The sequence below is a fragment of the Sus scrofa genome, chromosome 15 (assembly GCF_000003025.6).
Source record: "Sus scrofa isolate TJ Tabasco breed Duroc chromosome 15, Sscrofa11.1, whole genome shotgun sequence".
Taxonomy (NCBI): Eukaryota; Metazoa; Chordata; class Mammalia; order Artiodactyla; family Suidae; genus Sus; species Sus scrofa.
In genome coordinates, this window is record NC_010457.5 from 120,510,826 (window position 1) to 120,532,157 (window position 21,332).

Sequence of the window (21,332 nt, forward strand, 5' to 3'; positions counted from 1 at the left end):
TACATTTTCTGTGAAGGCAGTGTTATCTTAATTGTATCTGTTTACCTTGAAAGGTATATAGCTAAGTTACAAGCCTAGAGTGTGTATGGAAGAACTAGAGATTTGAGAAAGACATCATGGAGCCTGAGAACAGAAATTTACTAAGGAACTGTAACAAAAGTGACTAGCAGCATTTAGGGTCCATGTAAGACCATAGTCATGAATTTCAGCAAAGTCAAGTCAGCAGTTTTGTGATTTTCTTCAGCAACCTTCAGCTGCTTGGATGCAGACAAAGAATAAGAAGTTGGTTGATTTGGGAGTTGGGATTTTGTTAGGTGACTGAGAGAGGAAAAGAGGAAAGAGATAAGAGTATCACAATATGGCATACAGGCTGGGGAAGGAAGTAATGATAAGAGGGAGGTGATGAACAGCAAAAATAAAATAAAATAAAGTAGAAGTCAATGGATTGGAAGTCTCTCTCTCTTTTTTTTTTTTTTTTTTTTTTTTTTGCCATTTCTTGGGCCGCTTCCGTGGCATATGAAAGTTCCCAGGGTAGGGGTTGAATTGGAGCTGTAGCTGCTGGCCTACGCCAGAGCCACAGAAACTAGGGATCCGAGCCGCCTCTGCAACCTACACCACAGCTCACGGCAACGCCAGATCCTTACCCACTGAGCAAGGCCAGGGATCAAACCCGCAACCTCATGGTTCCTAGTCAGATTCGTTAATCACTGAGCCACGACGGGAACTCCCTGGAAGTCTTAATGAGGTCAAATAACTGTCGAAATAAGAAACGTGATATTAGGTGTGAGGTGGGGGAGGGATGGATTGGGAGTTTGGGATTAGCTGATGCAAGCTATTATATATAGAATGGATAAACAATAAGGTCCTACTGTACAGCACAGGGAACTATTTTCAATATCATGTGATAAATCATAATGGAAAAGAATATGAAAAAAATATATATAACTACATTACTTTGTTGTACAGCAGAAATTAACACATTATAAATCAACTGTATTTCAGTAAAATAAAATTTAAAAAAAGAACACGATATTAGGTGAGCTAGGAGAGAAGGGTTAGATAAGGCCACCTGAAATAAGGATTTCAAAGGTGGTACGGTTCCTGATGATGACAAAGTCTAGGGAAGCAGTTCTCAAACTTCAGCATCACAATTAAGGGGAACCATAGCACAGAATGCTGAGCCCCGCAGCCAGAGTTTTCTTATTCAGCAGGTCTGGGATGGGGTCAAGAATGGCATTTCCAGCAAGTTCCTACATGATACTGATGGACTGGGGACACATTTTGAGAACTACTGGTTTAGGGTATGACTTCTGTCAGTTATCAAGATGGGGCAGAAGAAAAGTTCTTTGAAATTAGGATTGGGAATTGAGAGACCAGGCTGTTGAAAGGATCATTTATGAGGATGTTGAAGGCCCTAAGAATGCTAATGGGAATGGAGCGACTGGAAGGTAAGACAAGCTACAGAGATAATAGGTGGTAAAGTCTGTATTTCAAAAGAGCTTGGATTTTCACAGGATGAAAAGAAACAAAGCAGTTGGAAATGGCAACAGGCAACAAGGAGAAAACCGATTCCATTTCTACGCTCTGAAGTTTTAGGGTGTGGGAAAAACACAACTTATAAAGAACAGTAGGGCAATTAAGCTTTGGGTTCTAGAGTTTAAAAAAAGTAAAAAAAAAAAAAGTATGTTGGCGACATTGGGGAAATGTGTATGTGGGCTCTATATTAGAAGTATATATGGAATTACTGTTAGTATTCTTAAGTATGATAATTTTTTTTTTTTTGCTTTTTAGGGCCACGGCATATGGAGGTTCCCAGGCTAGGGGTCATATAGGAGCTACAGCTGCTGGCCTATGCCACAGCTACAGCAATACCAGATCCAAGCTCCTGATAATTGTTATATTAAGAAAATTTCCACATACTTAGGAAAGTCAGACTTAAGTGTTTTAGGGTGAAGTGTCACCCGCAATTTGAGTCCCACTAAAAAAAGAAAGAGTGGGAGTTCCTGTTGTGGCTCAGCTGTTAACGAACCTGACAAGCATCCATGAGGATGCAGGTTTGATCCCTGGCCTCGCTCAATGGGTTAAGGATTTGGCATTGCCATGAGCTGTGGCGTAGGCTGCAGACACGGCTCGGATCTGGCGTTGTGGCTGTGGCGTAGGCCAGCGGCTACAGCTCCAATTGGACCCCTAGCCTGGGAATCTCCATATGCCATGAGTGTAGCCCTAAAAAGACAAAAAAATAAAAATAAAAAAACAAAGAATGTATGCATGTGTATGTGTGCAATCTCCAAAGATGGCCTCCAATGAACCAGGCCTTCAGGTATTCTAACTCTGTGCAGTCCATCTCACAGTGAATATGGGCAGATCCTGTGAGTACCTTAATCAGTAAAATGTGGTGGAACTGACTGTCCTAATTTTGAGCCCATACATTAAGAAGGCCTAGCAGCTGCCTCTTTTGCACTTTTGAGAGCCCTGAGCTATTACGTAAGAAGCTTGGCTACCATGCTAGAGAGACAACATGGAAATGGAGAGGCCCTGAGATTACATAAAGAGATTAAAAGATGAGAGAATTCTGGTTGTGGCTCAGTGGAAACGAATCTGACTAGCATCCATGAGGACGCAGGTTAGATCCCTGGTCTCGCTGGTGGATTAAGGATCCAGCGTTGTTGTGAGCTCTGGTGTGTGTATATTGCAGATGCAGATCGGATCCCTCATTGCTGTGGTGGTGGTGTAGGCCAGAGGCTACAGCTCTGATTTGATTCTTAGCCTGGGAACTTCCATATGCTGCGGGTACGGCCCTAAAAAGACCAAAAAAGAGAGAGAGAGAGATTACAAGATGAAAAGAAGGTTGGGGGAGATGGTCAGGGAGAGGGGACTAGAAGAATTGAAAGGATATCTAGCCATCCCAGCTGATCCTTCTAACCAACACAACCAAAGTGCCAAGGTGGAAGTTGTAGCCCAGTGAAACCCCAGCCAACATGACATGGAGCAGACAAACTACCAGCTAAAACAAGGCAATACACAGAATTATAAGATATTACAATTATTGATATTTTAAGGCTATAATTTTGGGGAAACTGCTGCACAACTACACATATACATGTGGTGGGGGGGCATGGAAGGAAAGGGAAAGCAAACGTGACAAAATCCTAATGAATTAGGTAAAGGGTTCATCATTGTTTTATTTTCCAACTTTTCTCGGATTTGAAATTTTTGTAATAAAAATCTTATGAAGGGTTTGATCATTTTTCAGAATTATTAATTTTTAAAGTAAAATAATGATATTGAGAATGTTTTTAAACAGAGTTCTTATTTTTTAGTGATACTGAAATCTTTACTGATGGAGTGATCTAATATCTGGGATTCACTTCTAAATAATCCAGGGGATGCAGTGGAAAAGATACAGATGAAACAAGAATGGCTTATTGTTGATAATGAGTACAAGACAGAAGGTTCATTATACTCATCTCCACTTTTAGATCAATATTTTGCATAAGTTAAAAAAAAGAATTGTAATGTTTTTAGTTTTAGTTACAGTAAGAAAGTGAACTGAATGGTAAGATTAAAAGAAACAAGAAATATAACAATGGCATGCATCGAAGCGAGGAAGACGGCGGCTAAAGAATAGATCTTCTGTAAGGACATAAAGTATCTATAACAAGTTTGCTCTTCCCAAAGTGGCTAGTCATTAATATTTTGATAACCTGTGATTCTCTTTTAAATTAAAGTATATCTGATTTACAATGTTGTGCTAATCTCTGCTGCACAACAAGTGACTAGGCTATACACACACACTTACTATTTTTTTCTTTTGCATTTTTAGGACTGTACCTGAGGCATAAAGAAGTCCCCAGCTGGGGGTCGAATTGGAGCTGTAGTTGTTGGCCTCTGATCACAGCCTCAGGGTATCATCTGCAACCAACACGACAGCTCATGGCAACGCCAGATCCTTAACCCACTGACCGAGGCCAGGGATCAAACCCGAAATCTCATGGTTCCTAGTCAGATTCATTTTCCCTGCACCATGACAGAACTCCTGGTGTCACAGCTTATGTTTAAATTTTTAAGCTATTTTGAGTTTATTTTGGTGCATGGTGTGAGGTTGTATTCTAACTTCACTGATTTACATATAGCTATCCAACTCTCCCAGCTACCACTTGCTAAAAAGACTATTTCCCACTTTATATTCTTGCCTCCCTGTTGAAGATTAACTGACCACAGGTACGTGGGTTTATTTCTGGGCTCTCTATTCTGTTCCATTGATTTGTATGTCTGTTTTTGTACCATATCATACTGTTTTGATTACTGTAGCTTTGCAGTATTGCCTGAAGTCTGGGAGAGTTAACAACCCATGATTCTTAATGATTTGAATAACCTTAGTGTTTTCCACCACTGGCATAGATAATCTAGAAATACAGAAAATAACCTCCTTTGTTAATTTTAGGGAGATGAAGGACTAAGCAAAGAACTGGAACGAAGAGCTGAAAGCAGGAAATAAATAGGCAAGGGACAAAAGGCACTAATATTAACCAATGATATCCATGGGCAGTGATTATAAGTTTAATAAGGAAAAAGGACTTCATAAGGATACTTCCATCAAGAGGTTAAAAAAAGTTTAAAAAAAGAAACAACTATATACAAAAATCATCAGCTTTTTATCACTGGAATCCTGGCAAAAGCCAAGCAAAACAGTTTTGTAAAGTCTCCTTTGAAAGACTACATTGACTTTGCAATCCCAGCACCCAAGTGTCCAATAAAATGCTCCAGAGAACCACCCCTCACCAAATCATCAGCTTTTTGTTTCCAATTAAATTGAGGATATCGGAGTTTCCATTGTGGCACAGCAGAAACGAGTCTGACTAGGAACCATGAGGTTGTAGGTTCAAACCCTGGCCTCGCTCAGTGGGTTGAGGATCCGGCATTGCCATGAGCTGTGTTGTAGGTTGCAGACATGGCTTGGATCTGGCGTTGCTTCGGCTGTGGCATTGGCTGACATCTGTGGCTCCAACTGCACCCTGGCCTAGGAACCTCCATGTGCCTCGGGAGCAGCCCTAAAAAGACCAAAAAAAAAAAAAAAAAAAGATATACTAATTCTTATTTTATTTGCACATAAAATAATTCAAAACTGATGAGGGAGTTCCCGTCGTGGCGCAGTGGTTAACGAATCTGACTAGGAACCATGAGGTTGCAGGTTCGGTCCCTGCCCTTGCTCAGTGGGTTAACGACCCGGCGTTGCCATGAGCTGTGGTGTAGGTTGCAGACACGGCTCGGATCCTGTGTTGCTGTGCCTCTGGCGTAGGCCGGTGGCTACAGCTCCGATTCAACCCCTAGCCTGGGAACCTCCATATGCCGCAGGAGCGGCCCAAGAAATAGCAACAACAACAACAACAACAAAAGACAAAAAAAAAAAAAAAACCACAACTGATGAGGTCCTAACAACCCCAAGAATATACAAAATAATTTTGTGATTTACATACTATTCTCTTCATCCTCAAAATCCTAGGCTTGATATACTGAAACACATTACCTAGCTTCCTAAATACAGATAATAAGGATATCAGGTGAAAAAAATGAGAGTTGTTCACAGGAAGAGGGAGTGAACATTTTTTACTTAAAAATCTTAAAACATTCATCATGCAAGACAAGGAGACTCAGCGCTGTTGTCTGCAGTGACAGCTTCTGCAGCGCACTTTACATAATATGTGTACACTATCTAGCATTTTTTTTTTCTCTTTCAGCCCCTATACCATATGGAAGTTCCCGGACCAGGACAGTATCCAAACTGGAGCTGTGACTTATACCACAGCTGCAGCAACAACAGATCCTTAACCCACTGCATCGAGCTGGGAATTAAACTTGCCTCCGCAGAGACAAGCCAGATGATTAATCCACTTTGCCACAGCAGGAACTCCTAACATTCTACTCACAACCACCTGAAGTATGTCTGGCAGATCCCCATACAGAGATAAGAAAATTGAGTATCAAAGAGGTTCAATTACCATTTAGAAATTCATAAATAAAAAGTGGTATAGCTAAGACTAGAGGCTCAAGACCTGCTCAGTTTGTTCAGTGGTCTAAGTTCAGTGGAGAACTTGAATTATTTATACACTAAAACTTGGTGTAAGTTCAGATATTAAAAAAAATGAAGAATTACATGAATTTCTGAGACAGCAGTGGTAAGAGAAAAGTGACCCATTTTTTAAACGGACATGAATACTAGCTTTTCTTTTGATGTACACCTAAAGGGACATGGCATACTTTAACACTAACCTCTGGATACTACTCACAATATCTGCCTCTCATTTTTTAAACTGTTTAAAAAAAAAAAAAGCACAAAAATACCATTAGCTCTGTTTCACATACCTCTCATCTCCCATTATGTAGATTTCATTTGTTAGTATAAAGCTTTGGAATGCAGTTGTGCCTTGTTTTATAGATATTTATTTTCATTAAACTTACCAGGCTCTGTGATTGTTTTCGGCTTCTCGGTTTCCATAGGGTCTGGATTTTCAGGCATTTCTTGAATATCATCTTCAGCAAACCCAGTATCAGGGCTGCTGGTTGGTTTATCATCATCTTCATGACTCGGAGATGGTGAAGCTTCTCTTTTACTTATCTCTAAAACAGCTGCTAGAAGCTCTTCTTCACTCATTGCGTCAAATCCTGAGTTTTCTAGTTCAGACTTCTCAGGTTCTAGTTTGCATGATTTTGAATCCTAAGGAAGAGAATAGCTTTTAGAGGAAATCAGAATGCCTACAAATACAGCAATCTTAAAGTTTAAGCGACATGTTTATTTCATTTCTATTTTTTTTTTTGGTTCTACCCAGTTATGCGGAGGGTTTCTCGCCCCCCCCCTTTTTTTTTGTCTTTTTTTTGTTGTTGTTGTTGTTGTTGTTGCTATTTCTTGGGCCGCTCCTGCGGCATATGGAGGTTCCCAGGCTAGGGGTTGAATCGGAGCTGTAGCCACCCGCCTACGCCAGAGCCATAGCAACGCGGGATCCGAGCCGCGTCTGCAACCTACACCACAGCTCACGGCAACGCCGGGTCGTTAACCCACTGAGCAAGGGCAGGGACTGAACCCGCAACCTCATGGTTCCTAGTCGGATTCGTTAACCACTGCGCCACGACGGGAACTCCTCTCGCCCTTTTTTTAAGTTTAAGTTCTTTTGCCAGCGTTTAGTAGATGTTCTGTGCGAATTGTTCTACATATAGGTGTGCTTTTTTGATGTATTTGTGAGAGAAAGGTGAGCACAACGTCTTACTCCTCTGCCATCTTGATCCTTCTCCCTATTTTATTTTTAAAAAGTTTCTCCTTTTTTTTTTCCCTTTTCTTTTTTAGGGCCGCACCTGTGGCATAGAGAAGCTCCCAGGCTAGGGGCTGAATTGGCATTGCAGCTGCCAGCTGACATCACAGCCACACCAATGCCAGATCTGAGCTGTACCTGCAAGCTACACTGCAGCTCACGGCAACATTGGATCCTTAACCCACTGAGTGAGACTGCGGATTAAACCTGTGTCCTCATGGATACTAGTCGGCTTCATTACCACTAAGCCACAATGGGAACTCCTTGAGAACTTTTTTTTGGGGTGTGAGTGTGTGTGTGTCTTTTTTTTTAGGGCCACACCCTCAGCATATGGAGGTTCACAGGGTAGGGGTCTAACCGGAGCTACAGCTGCCAGCCTATGCCAGAGCCACAGAAACGCCAGCTCCGAGCCGTGTCTGCAACCTACACCACAGGTCCTGGGCGACGCCGGGGTTAACACTGAGCAAGGCCAGGGATCAAGCCTGCAACCTCATGGTTCCTAGTCAGATTTGTTTCCACTGTGCCATGATGGGAACTCCTGAGAACTTTTTTTAATAAATAAGAAAAATAAAGACTATATTAAGATTATGTAAACATTCAGAAGTTATTTTCTGAATAACTTTCCCTCATTTCTGGGAGAATTTCTGACTTTCTGTTATTTCTTATTCAAGGTAAATAACCACAAACTACCTCTAGTTTGAAAGATAGGAAACAGCCCGAACAAAAAATAACTACTAACATAATTATGTTATCTGATCAAAATGGAGGTTTAAAATCAGTTACAGGAGATGACACAAATTCCTAGAAATGCTTAAATCTTCAAAATATTAACTATCATTACATATCAAGATAGAATATGATACAGTTGTACCTTCATTCTCATTACTTAAACTTTTAGATTATCTGGTTGGCCTGCTGATATAAAACATTTACTATGATTCCCTCATATTAATAATTAGTATCAAAATAAAGCAAATTATTTGAGGTCGAATACGTAAAAGTAGCTCTGAAGGTTAACAGGAAAAAAAGTAGGTTATGCACAACAACTTTCATTTTTTCCAAGTCTCAATCCTGGAAACAACCTAAGTATCTACTGATGGATAAATGTATAAAGAAGAGGGGCGTGCGTGTGTGTACATATACACACAGACACAATGGAACATTATTTAGCCGTAAAAAAGAACAAAATCTTGCCATTTGTGACAGTATGAAAGAATCTTGAGGATAATAAATTATATATATACAGAGAAAGACAAATACTCTATGATTTCACTTACATGTGGAATCTAAAAAACAAACAAATAAAAAAACTCAGTTCATAGGCACAAAGAACAGATTAGTAGTTGCCAGAGGCAGGGGCTGAGGAGTGAATGAAAAGGGTGAGGGGGCAAAAAGGTACAAACTTCCAGTTATAAATAAGTCATAGGTATGTAATGTACATCATGGTGACAATAATACTATACTGCATATCTGAAAGCTGCTGAGAGTAGATTGGAAAAGTCCTCATTCCTAAGAAAAAACAATTTTTTTGATAACTATGTATGGTGATAATGTTAAGTAGACTTATTGTGGTGATCATCTTGTGATATATACAAATACTGTATCGTGTTGTACACTTGAAACTAATATGATTTTTTTTTTTTTGTCTTTTTGCCATTTCTTGGGCTGCTCCCATGGCATATGGAGGTTCCCAGGCTGGGGGCTGAATCGGAGCTGTAGCCACCGGTTTATGCCAGAGCCACAGCAACGCAGGATTCGAGCCACATCTGCAACCTACACCACAGCTCACGGCAACACCGGATCCTTAACCCACTGAGCAAGGCCAGGGATCGAACCCTCAACCTCATGATTCCTAGTCGGATTCGTTAGCCACTGAGCCACGACGGGAACTCCTGAAACTAATATGGTATTATGTGTCAATTAATTATACCTCAATTTTAAAAAAGTCTGAATCCATCTTTAAACAGGCTGGTTTGCAGCTACAAAAAGCACACTCTTTAAAACTAGCGTATGAACAGATTCATTACGTTTATAATTTATCTCATGTATGTATTAAGTTTGCTGATCATGGTAACGAAAGGCATTTATTTGGGCAGTCAGATATTTTGATGAGAAATTACTTACCTTTTCCAGGTCTTCCTGCTGCTGTTCACTGCTTGATATTTCACAAAGTCTCTGGCTAAGGGCCACAGAGCGTTTCAACTCATCCTCACTGTCTGAATCAAGGGATAAAGCCAAGGAGCTCTTGGATTTGAAGGTGAAATTCCTGTAATTTAAGAAAAACAAACAAACAAAAGAACCCTATATAAGCCTGATAAATAAGCACTTGTCCTTTTTATTATTTTAAAGTATAAATACCAAAATAAGAAGACAAAAAGCTTTTCCTTTATGGAGAATGATTTAACAGAGAAAAAAAAAGATGTATCAAAAGAGATTTATTTAAGCATTACCTTTGCTCTACTCCAAAAGAGTCATGCTTTGAAAATTAGACAACTCTTAGGCTATTATATAGTATCAGTAAACCAATCACTTTGTGCCTTTTTTCTTTTAATGAACAACTCCAAAGAAGTTTTGTTATTGTCTTTATAAAGCAAGTACTCTACTGAATGCATGCAGACATAACAATGAATACATGTTTTTGACAACAGAGCATATGAGGACTAATTTTTGCTCTTTAAAATTCTGATCTATGTATTTTGAAATTAACAGTAACATTCCACTTATCCAATTATATGTAGGTCAGACTTCCGGCAACTTCTACCTTCTAGAATACAGAGATTCAAAAGTAAGAAAAAAAGCTTCTGAGGAAGGCAGCAGTTTCAAAGCTCCACACACTTTACTCTTTAGACAGGGACCCTTCTTTCCCAGGAAATGGTGTATAAAATAATGTAGGAAGTTCATCAAGAAATGAGAGCTAAGAAATGAGAGAGAATAACCAAAAAAGGGCAATAAAGAACTATAAGGTAATTTAATGTAAAATGTCTTGTAAGAATTAAGAACCTCTGCAGGCATTATCATATTAAAATACAGAGTAATAAGTGATATTCATTAAGCTGATTCTAAGTCATTAAAATATATTTAAATTATCTTCAGTGTATTTTATTTAACAATATAAGGAATTCTGTAAGGTCACAGAGATAATAACCATCTAAGATGTTTAAAAGACTTTAAGATTAAAATTAAAAAAGCAATGTTTAAAAAGGTGAGCTTTAGTTATAGAAATATTCATTACTTGGAATATCAAATATTATTCTTCAATGATACCAGATAAGTAAGGTGTTACTGTGATGTCTTCTACGTGAGCTGAAAATAAACTAAAGGAAAAAAATGGTAAAGGTCAAAAAGCACAAACTTTCTTGGTGGAGGTTAACATAAATTCATATGCTAATACTAAAAAAAAAAAAGTAAATGGAAAGTGGATAAATACAATTAATCTAAATGTCAAAACTATAAATAAACACATAGAATGATGGTACCAAGAAAAAAGAGGTCACGATGGAAACCAAGAAGGACTGCACAGCAATGTAGATCAAAGAAAAGAGGCAAGTGGTCAGCGATAACTCCAACTATAGTCTTTGGCTGAGAGCAGCCAGGATACCACTGCACTTCAGCCTGAACACGTGAATAGCCTCCCACTGTGTGTTCAAAAGGGTTTTTAGTATAAACTTAGAAATAGCCAATTAGCCATCTTGATTCTTCATTTCTGATTTCATGGTCACCAAGCAAAACTGAACATATTTATTTAGCCATGTAAATACTTCACTGAAGGAAGGTGACACCTGGCTACTAATATACCAGGGTCGAATGTGACGAAGGACGTTAAAGAAGAACCAATGGTCTGGTTTATAACTCAGCCTCTTTTAAGTTTGATCGGCATGACAGGTCTTCTAGGGCCTAATAATCCCTTATTGACCGATTCTTAAATTCTCATACCAGAAGACCCTGGAGAACAGATGACCATGCCAAGTATAATGATGCCCAATGAAACCATCTCTTTCTTGAAACTATAGTGATTTGGTACATAAAAGAGTGCATTCCATTAATAGTTACTATATTCACAGAAGGCAGCTTGCCTGTAGTAAGGAAAAATATTCATCCTGTAAATGCATCACTTGCTCACTTTCTAAGCAGCCAAGTGGTATTGCTCATTTGTATCTTGAGAACGGGCAAGAGTATTCATATCGGTACCATTTCAGATTTCTAGTCAGTTAGTCATCTGGTTTTAATTGCACTGAAAAATAATTAACAGGAGGAAAAGAAAATAGCAGTTCCCAAATGTCACTTTATGGTTATAAAAGCCCCCCAAGAGCCCTTAAACAACAAAAGTCTCTCTTTTCTAAAAGTACTTTGGGACATTAAATTTTTAGAAAAACTAATTTTAAAGACAAATGACAACCAAGTCATTTAGAAATGTCTAATCAGGAACTGTGGTTCTAATCAAATCATAGAGGAGGCATATTTAAAAAAAGTATTTGTTTCCTTCTTGGACAAACTTTTGGTCTTAAGCAAAAACCGTAAAACATTTGTAGAATAGCTACATTTCTAGTGTGGATTTGTTTTCCCGTCCCCTTTCGGAATAGTTCCAGTTCAGTGTCTAAGAAAAGAAGTTCCACACAGGCTGGCAACTGGTTGAAAAGATAGTTTGGGATCTCCATGTGTCTATTTCAAGAATCAATCCTTAAAATCCTTCGTCATCAATTTCTAGAGTTGTAGGATGAAAATATTACATATTAACAGATGATTTAGGAAGTTTTAAAACAAAATTTTGAGAGGAACATCTGAACTTGCTTCACTGTTAAAAAACTTGACATACCCTAGATTACAGTTAAAGCAGATCCAAGTATAGTAATGTAGAGCAGTTATCATGCAAAAAGAGGAACAACAGGAAAAGGGAAGGGGATAATCTTGAAAATCAGGGTAAGCCAAATCCTTAAAAATACAAATTTTGGGTACACAAGAAATATAACTCACTTTGAAGGTGTAGAAGGGCTGGTGATGCAGGAATTCACCATTTGAGAGGCTTTCAATGGTCTAGAACTATTAGAAAATTAGAAAATATATAATGTATACAATTACATTACTAAAGAAAAATATTTGACTCATAAATGATTTCTTCTGTAGTACAGTCCCTTGTATGTCCTCTTGAAAAGTTAACAATGATAATATTTTTACTAGCAATAGAGGCCAAAAGAAAAAACAAAATACATTCTCTAGGTTCTCTCTCTTATCTAATGATCTAAGTAAACACTGGAAATGAAATGCATATGAAAAGAACAACTTGGGAAAAATTCTCTTGCCTTAGTTCTTTACTTTTAAGCAATAAAATAATAGCTCTCATTTATTGAGGACTTACTAGATGTCAGGCACTGAAATAATAACTCATGTGTATTACACCTCATTTAATGTTCACAACCACCCTGTTATTTTCCCAAAGGACAGGTCAAGGAATTTGTCCAAAGTCTTAAAGCTATTAAATTGTAGAGCTATTAAATAAAAGAGCCTTGGATGATGGTTTGATGTAACACCACTGCCAGAAAGAGTACTAGCTCCACCAGCAGAGGGCAGTCTGCATCAAGGAAAAACATCCATTCTCAAGAAAGGCCATGAGAGAAAGCCAGAAATACTGAATCTGTGAACATGCTGTTATTGACCTGTTGAGGCCTTTAGTGTAAACTTACATGATGTAGTAAAATATTTTGATTATTAATCCAAGGGGACCTAATTTTATAAAACTGCATCAATTCATATTAGCAGACGTTCATTCACTTTCTTTCTCTTTTTTTGGTTTTGAGGGCTGCACTCGTGGCATATGGAAGTTCCCAGGCTAGGGGTCAAATCGGAGGCACAGCTGTGGGCCTATGCCACAGCAACAGCAACCCAGGATCTGAGCCACGTCTGCGACCTACACCACAGTTCACAGCAACGCCAGATCCCCGACCCACTGAGCGAGGCCAGGGATCGAACCCACATCCTCATGGATACCAGTCCGATTCGTTTTCTGCTGTGCCACACATGGCAGGAACTCCCAATCACTTTCTGAAATGTTCATTATTCCATTTCAGCAAAAGGACCTGTCTTCTAGTTACTAACGGTAAGTTTAAGAAAATCATTTAATCTTTTGGACTACCTCTGTAAAATTAAGAATTTAGACAAAAATCTCTAAAATCTCTTTAACCTCTAAAGTTCTAGAACTTCGTAATTCTACCAAACTAGGGTTTAAGTATAAAAATGAACTACAATATAAGGCTCCAAAGTAAGACAAGTATGAAGAAGAAAGAACAACATTTACAGAAGTCTTAATACATTTATGAAAACACCATCTATTTTGGAGGCCCCAGTATAATATTCTCTGTGTCTCAAGTCTGCATATCCCAAAGAGTCAGCAAAGGTATATGTTAAATATTGATTCCTCAGCCCTATATCAGATTTGCTAAATGGAACTTCTAGGGAGTAAACACAGGAGTCAGTATTTTCAGTGTCAGGTGGACTCTTACCATCATGCAAATTTTGTTTGTATTCCCAAAATGTATCAAACTGTCTTCTAGAGGTCTAAAAGAGTAAAGAGCATTCCCTAAAAAGGTAACTTCTCATGAAAGGCAATTAAGGTATGTTGAAAATTTCTGTTTAAGTGTTTTATTCAATTACTTAAATCAGGTAGTAATCTAGCATAAAATCCCAAAATAAAGCAAAATTAAAATCTCCTTCTTGGGAGTTCCTGTCGTGGCTCAGTGGTTTACAAATCCAACTGGGAACTGTAAGGTTGTGGGTTCGATCCCTGGCCTTGTTCAGTGGCTTAAGGATCTGGCACTGCTGTGAGCCGTGGTGTAGGTCGAAGATGAGGCTCGGATCCCACGTTGCTGTGGCTCTGGTGTGGGCTGGTGGCTAGCCTGGGAACCTCCATATGCTGCAGGTGTGGTCCTGGAAAAGGACAAAAGAAAAGACAAAAAAAAAAAAAATCTCCTTCTTGGTCTAATTTTAGCTGAAGTCATGTCATCTAGTTTAGTCATTTTTTTGATCAGATACTAAAAGCCTTCCTACTTCAAAAAGGAAAGTAAAATTCTCAAGGACTTACATTGCCATCTGTGCACTCCAACCAAGGTTGAAGGGTGGTTTTGTATTTTCAGTGCAATGAGATGACAGGGTCAGGTATCTTGGAATGATGACTTGTTGCCCAATCTTGTTGTTAAGTGAGAGAGCAACATTGAAGCTGTATCGTTTCAAATGAAGAATGAGGATCCTGAAAAACGAGATGGTGACATTACTAGTTCATATACAACAGGGGGAGCTCTCTTACAGGTAAAAAGAGATCACTGTACCTGAACAAGTCAGGGAGCTTTTGATTTAAAGAATACATTAGGCCAAAGTAAAGATCTGTCAAAGAACATTTACTGAATACCTGCCATGTTGTAGGCACTGTGCTAGGCTTTAAGGATATAAAACATAGACATTGGGTGGATTAATGAAGTTGGGGTAAAATACTGTTCCAAGAAAAAAAAAATCAAATAAAACATATCAGATAAGAAAACTAAAGTTTAAAAAATACTGGTAGGGAGTTCCTGATGTGGCACAGCAGAAACGAATCTGACTAGGAACCATGAGGTTGCAGGTTCAATCCCTGGCCTTGGTTAGTGGGTTAAGGATCTGGTGTTGCCGTGAGCTGTGGTGTGGGCTGCAGATGTGGCTCGGATCTGGTGTTGCTGTGGCTGCGGTGTAGGCCAGCAGCGGTAGCTCCGATTTGATCCTTAGCCTGGGAACCTCCATATGCCGTGGGTGTGATCCTAAAAATAAATAAATAAATAAATACTTTTTAAAAATTAAAAAAATATATAGTATTGATACTGGGTCCAATCCTTAAATTATTTACTTTAATGTTACATGATTTACCAAAAAAATGAGTGTTATATAACCACAAATGGTAATTTAAAGTGTTAAACAGCCCTTATGTTTGATGATGAATATTAATTTTTTCAAGATGACTTATGACATGAACTGTTCTTATTTCAGTAGCACTTTCTCTGGAGAAAGAGAGAAATAAAAAAACCCTTTTTTCTCCACTTAGGAAAAAGTTCTATAAAATGCACATGCCCAATCTGGTTTGTGGGTCTGAGAAGGCTTTTAGCTCTGTAGAAACACAAGGTACTATTATAGTATCCTTTTCACCTCTAATACATAACATAATCTCTGCCTCATGGTGTAAACACATTTCACAACCCACAAGAACATTTTAAAAACTGAATTTCAGAACTCTTATGGGAATAAACCTCAATTCTAAGCAAAAATAATGTCTGATTTATGGAAAACTGTTTCCTTTCTTACCGTATATACCTTCATCACAGAAACCACGAACTCAAAAATCTGTAAACTAAAGTTATCTATTATATTTCTCTTCAGAATGTATGCTAAAATTCCTACCCTTCAAATTCATAACAACTTGAGAGAACACAAGGATCCACCTGATGTAAGGAGACTAAAATGAATGTCAGATGTCAAATATAGTGACTAAATTTTCAAATGATCCCTCCCAAAACAAAAGGTAATATGAAACAGTCAAAATCACTTGTCTGTTAAGATGAGGTAGCCTAAAAATGAACATATCTGATAAAGATACCAGACCCTTCAAGAATAAAAGTAGACTGGCTTAATATTGAAATGAACAAAAACAGAGCAAGTCCAGTAATCAGGATTTATGATACGAAAGCTTCTATTTCATGTGCGTTTGGAATAAACTAACCTTTAACATGTGTCCTACCAGAAAAAAAAGGAAAACCAAAGAGAAAATTCCTCTCAGTATTTTTTTTTCCCCCATTTGAAAGACCAAATAGCTAGACCATGGGAAAGGGAACAGACATTCAACTTGCTAGGTCAAACAAGTACTTTTAACTGTATACTAGTTTCCTCAGTGACAGCTTACAACAATTAAGCCTTTCCTTAAGCATTATTCCCCCCACCCTCCTGCTTTAAAACATTTACAAATAGGAAAGAACAAGTCTCTTATTAAATAAAAAATACAGACCATGGTCAACATGATAATATTGCTATGATTTCAAAAGCCCCGTTCTTTAAAAGACATTCACTTTTGGAGATCCCTGGTGGCCTGGTGTGTTAAGGATCTGGCATTGTCACTGCTGTGGTTTGGGTCACTGCTATGGTGTAGGTTCGATTCCTGGCTTGTAACTTCCACATGCCACAGATGGAGCCAAAACAAATAAAGTAAAATAAAATAAAAAGAACTAGTCTCTAGGGGCTAAGTTCCAGAAACTCTACACCCTACTAAAAGAAAGCAAAACACTCTGCAGGCAAAGTGCCATATAAATATTTAATGTTAATAATAACCTTGTTTGCGGTTGAGATCTATTCTTGGAAACAAACTAAAAGTTGTTCTATAATCACATCATAATTTTTCTAACTGGCTTGGTTTTATGTTTGTTTATACAGAGCTAATACAATATAACTTAATTTCATTCTTTAGAATTCTTATGACTACAGGAAACTTACCAATTTATAAAATCCTCTGAATAAAGAAATGCAAAAATTGAAAAAATTACTTTACGTGTGTGTGTGTGTGTGTGTGTGTGTAGTAGATTTTTACTGAAGGTCTGGGATAAGAGAGGGAGACTACAGCACAACAAATTGTAACTTTTACACATTATTGAATTGAAAATTTATGAGAAGTTCCCCTAGTGGCTCAACGGAAACGAATCTGACTAGCATCCATGAGGACACAGGTTCAATCCCTCGCCTTGCTCCGTGGGTTAAGGATTTGGCGTTGCTGTAAGCTGTGGTGTAGGTCACAGATGTGGCTTGGATCCCGCGTTGCTGTGGCTGTGGTTGTGGCACAGGCCAGAGGCTACAGCTCCGATTAGACCCCTAGCCTAGGAACCTCCATATGCCGCAGGTGTGGCCCTAAATAAGACAAAAGACCAAAAAAAAAAAAAAAAAAAAAAAGAAGTCTCACCAGCCCCACCTCTCACTGCCATCTTCTTGGAACTCTCAAGTTCCTTCTCTTCAACATTCTAAATCCTCTTCCTCTTGTATATAAGAGATTCGACCTTCCTATTCACTACCCTCTTCACGTCTCAGCTTTGCTGACTTTCTTTACCACTGCATCTGATTAGCCTCATTTATTGAGTAATTATCTGTAAATACTTTAAAGAAAAAAAACTGAAAAGCCGAATAATTTTACCTGGGTAGCCTGTTAAATTTATGTCTGACAAGAGCACATTTCCCACCACACTTCTCACAGGAATACTCAAGTTCTTCTGCCTGTAAAAAGATAAGAGGGGAAAATAAAGAAGCATGAAGTTGAATGAGCACTGCCCCATTAAATGCTAATTTCTTTAGTCATACTAGTTCCATGGAATGACAACTCTGACCACCTTAAATTTTGTGTCTAGGATCACAAGCCTTACTGAATTAAGACCTAATCTTCAAAATAGTTATCTTATAATATCATGCCCTATTTCAGAATTGCTGATTTCCATTTTTACCAAGGAAACAGCTCAATTTATGACAGTTACTAAACTCTAGTAGCAGATTCTCAATCTTTTCCCCATGGATACACAAGAACCACTGCCAAGAGTATATCCAGATTTTAACATTTGGCCATAGCAGAGATAAGATCACCTTCAGGTTAGGCGGAGTTCCTGGTCAGTTAGGTGTAACTCTACCCCTTTCTTATAATGGAACTCAATCTTCTGGTGACAGCCCACTAAGAACAACTGCTCTAAAAGGACCAAAGTTTGGGGTGGATATCATTACCTAGAGAAAACTGAAACAAGAAATCCTTAAAAAATGGGAGTAAAGATACACAGGAAAAGCTTCAAATTCTATGATAAAAATAGGAATAGTAAGGAATGATTAAAACAAAAAGAAAAGCAGAGTATTTATCTTTGGGTGGAGCTGAATATTCATCATTTAAAAAACAGATTTTTCGTTTTTTTTTAAATATCAGGACAACAACCCTGCCCCATTTCCAACAACAAAACATGAACTACTATTGTAGAGATAAAAAGTGATCCTGGTAAATTTCCATTGGTTGTCAAGGACTGCTATACAACCGGTCCAATTATGTCTCAGAAACTTTCTGAAAATCTGTAACAGTATATATGTCACACAAGCAAATATTTATCTATACCTCTACAGCTTTGAATAAACATGACTCCCCCTTTATTGTTTCTAACAGGGTACACCTAAGGTGAAGCAAAGAATATTTTTTCACTCCTCAGATCTTAGTATACTAACATACAGTGTCTCCAATTTTGAGTCATATTATCAAATTTTAGCATATGTCACTTCATATACTTCAAATTAATATTTGTTTACAAATAACTGCTTCTAAGGCTGTCTAAAACACTTGCTGTTGAATTACACGAATAATCTACTTGAATAATTCATTTTCTTCTATAATTGGTTAAAATTGGATTGAGCTTTTAAACACTATTTATAAATTTCTCATTTGCTTCCCCTGCAAGTATTATGTCCAAACTCTAACTTAAAGAAACCAACTTCAAATACAATTATCTATGATATATAAAATTTACTTATATGAAATTACCAGAAGATATTATTTACCCTAAAGAAAAGATCAAGGGAATCTTGAATTGAACGAGGAGGGAGTGGCTTTTTCCTTCGAGGAAGGTCAATGGAAAGGTCATTAAACTGTTCTCTTTTGGGAATAATCTCTCCACATCTGTAAGAATAAAGGAAGACAGATGTAATAAGAATTAGAAGTCTAACTGTGCAGGACAGAATCAATACAAATATACTTCAGAAACACTATTTCCCTACAGAACTTATCAAGCACTAAAAGACCACGACTAGGTATGAGAAATATACAACTTTTTAAAACAATTCGCATGATTATTTTAATCTTTATTAAATCAATACAGGTGAAAGCTCAATTCAAAGTGATTAAGGGAAGTTCCCATTGTGGCTCAGCAGTACAAGCCTGACTGCTTATCCATGAGGATGTGAGTTTGAGCCCTGGCCTTGCTCAATGCTTAAGGATTTGGCGTTGCTGTGAGCCGGGGTGTAGGTCGCAGACAAGGCTTGGATACAGCATTGCTGTGGCTGTGGCGTAGGCTGGCAGCTATGGTTCCGATTCGACCCCTAGCCAGGAACTTCCATATACGGCAGGTTTGGCCCTTAAAAAAAAAGAAAAAAAAGTGATTAGGTACTTTCTTAAAATGCTAAATTAAAAATTTTTCTATTTCCCAAAACCCTCTTGACTTTAGAACACTAAAGTGTAACATACATATAGAAAATTGAACTAGTCAAAATTGCATAGCTCGATGAATTATCAACAGAACGTTATAAACTCCCTAGATGCCCCCTCACATGGTTCTTTACAATCATCAAAATTGTATAGCTTGATGAATTATCAGTTAACACACACATACAATCACCACTTAAGAAAGAACATTATGAACTTCCTAGATGCCTCCTCACATGGCTCTTTCCCTTTTTGTTCCCCCAAAAGATAACTATTCTCCTGACTTCCAACATAATAGTTGAACATTACCTGTTTCTGAATCTTACATAAATGGAGCCATATAGAATGTTTTTTGTTTGTTTTTGCTTTTTAGGGCTGCACCCACAGCACATGGAGGTTCCCAGGCTAGAGGTCTAATTGGAGCCACAGCAACAGAGTATCTGAGCTGTGTCTGAGACCTACACCACAGCTCACGGCAACACAGGATCCTTAACACACTGAGCGAGGCCAGGGATCAAACCCACAACCTCAAGGTTCCTAGTCGGATATGTTTCCACTGAGCCAGGATAGGAACTCCTAGAATGTTTTCTTTTAACTAGCCGCTGCTGCTGCCTTTTTTTTTTTTTTGGCCAAGCCTGTGGCATGCAGAAATTCCTCGGCCAGGGAATAAACCTGCCCCACAGCAGTGATAATGATGGATCCTTAACCACTACGCCACCACAGAACTCCTTAACTAGCTTTTTGTTCAATATGGCTGTAAGATACAACCATGTTTGCTGCAAATGACTATAGCCCATTTTCAATGTTATTTAGACTAAGCTGCATGAGCATTCCACAACTTACTCCTATTACTAGTGATGGACATCTGGGCTATTTCCTGCTTTTGACTACATGAACAATGCATCAAATTGAAAATATTTTGCATTCTCAGTGAACATGTGTAGGCATTTCTATTAGGTAGCAGACTTGTTTGGTCAATGGATACATTTTTATAGAATTTCAAAAAATAGGTTCAGAGACGAAACATCATATTCAATTTACCTAGAAGCAAAATGACTTCTTTTACATAGTTTTAAATGACTGTATTTAATTTTGCTGCATATTAGCATTTTTAGTAATATTCTTTTTCCTATCCCAATTCTCTGTCAGTTGAAGACCACGGACCATAAGAATATAGTTGTTCTTCATTCAATAAACACTTATTGATGCTACTCATCTCTTTTGTTTGTTCTTTTTTTTTTTTTTTTTTGCTTTTTTATGGCTGCACCCTCAGCAGATGGAGATTCCCAGGCTAGGGGTCTAATAGGAGCTACATTTGCCAGCCTACACCACAGCCACAGCAATGCCAGACCTGAGCCATGTCTGCGACCTACACCACAGCTCATGGCAACGCCAGATCCTTAACCCACTGAACAAGGCCAAGGATTGAACCTGCAACCTCATGGTTCTAGCCGGATTCATTTCCGCTGTGCCATGATGGGAATTCCTGATGCTACTTAAGAGAAAAGCTAATCAAAAAGGAGATTATCTGGGTGGATCAGGCCTAATCACATGAACTCTTTAAATCTGGAGGCCTCAAAACACGGAGGAAGTCAAGAATTAAAAGACACAAAGATGGACTGCTGGCATGGAAGAAAGCAAAAGACACTGCTGTGAACTTCCTATGGAGGCCACATAGTAAGAAACTATGGGGAGCCTTAGGAAACAAGTTACTCCAGCCAAGGGCTAACCAAATGGGGACCTCAGTACCATAAATGAAAGAAACTAAATTCTGCTCACAACCTTAAGCGGCTTAGTAGGGGACCCTGGACTGCAGA

General features: G+C 38.3%; 1 protein-coding gene across 6 annotated transcripts in view; it reads right to left on the bottom strand.

The window, feature by feature from the left end:
- Window positions 1–21,332, bottom strand: part of USP37 (ubiquitin specific peptidase 37) — a 97,679-nt gene that overhangs the window by 18,274 nt on the left and 58,073 nt on the right. For 3 of the 6 annotated variants that reach the window (XM_003133658.6, XM_005672197.3, XM_021076476.1), the window contains 6 exons: window positions 18,876–18,993; window positions 17,488–17,567; window positions 14,377–14,541; window positions 12,276–12,341; window positions 9,429–9,570; window positions 6,460–6,715 (listed from right to left, as the gene is read on the bottom strand). In XM_003133658.6, coding sequence (XP_003133706.4) covers window positions 6,460–6,715; window positions 9,429–9,570; window positions 12,276–12,341; window positions 14,377–14,541; window positions 17,488–17,567; window positions 18,876–18,993 — 827 coding nt within the window. The remainder of the gene's footprint in view (window positions 1–6,459; window positions 6,716–9,428; window positions 9,571–12,275; window positions 12,342–14,376; window positions 14,542–17,487; window positions 17,568–18,875; window positions 18,994–21,332) is intronic. The other 3 variants (XM_021076475.1, XM_005672200.3, XM_013984488.2) reach the window with 2 other exon arrangements.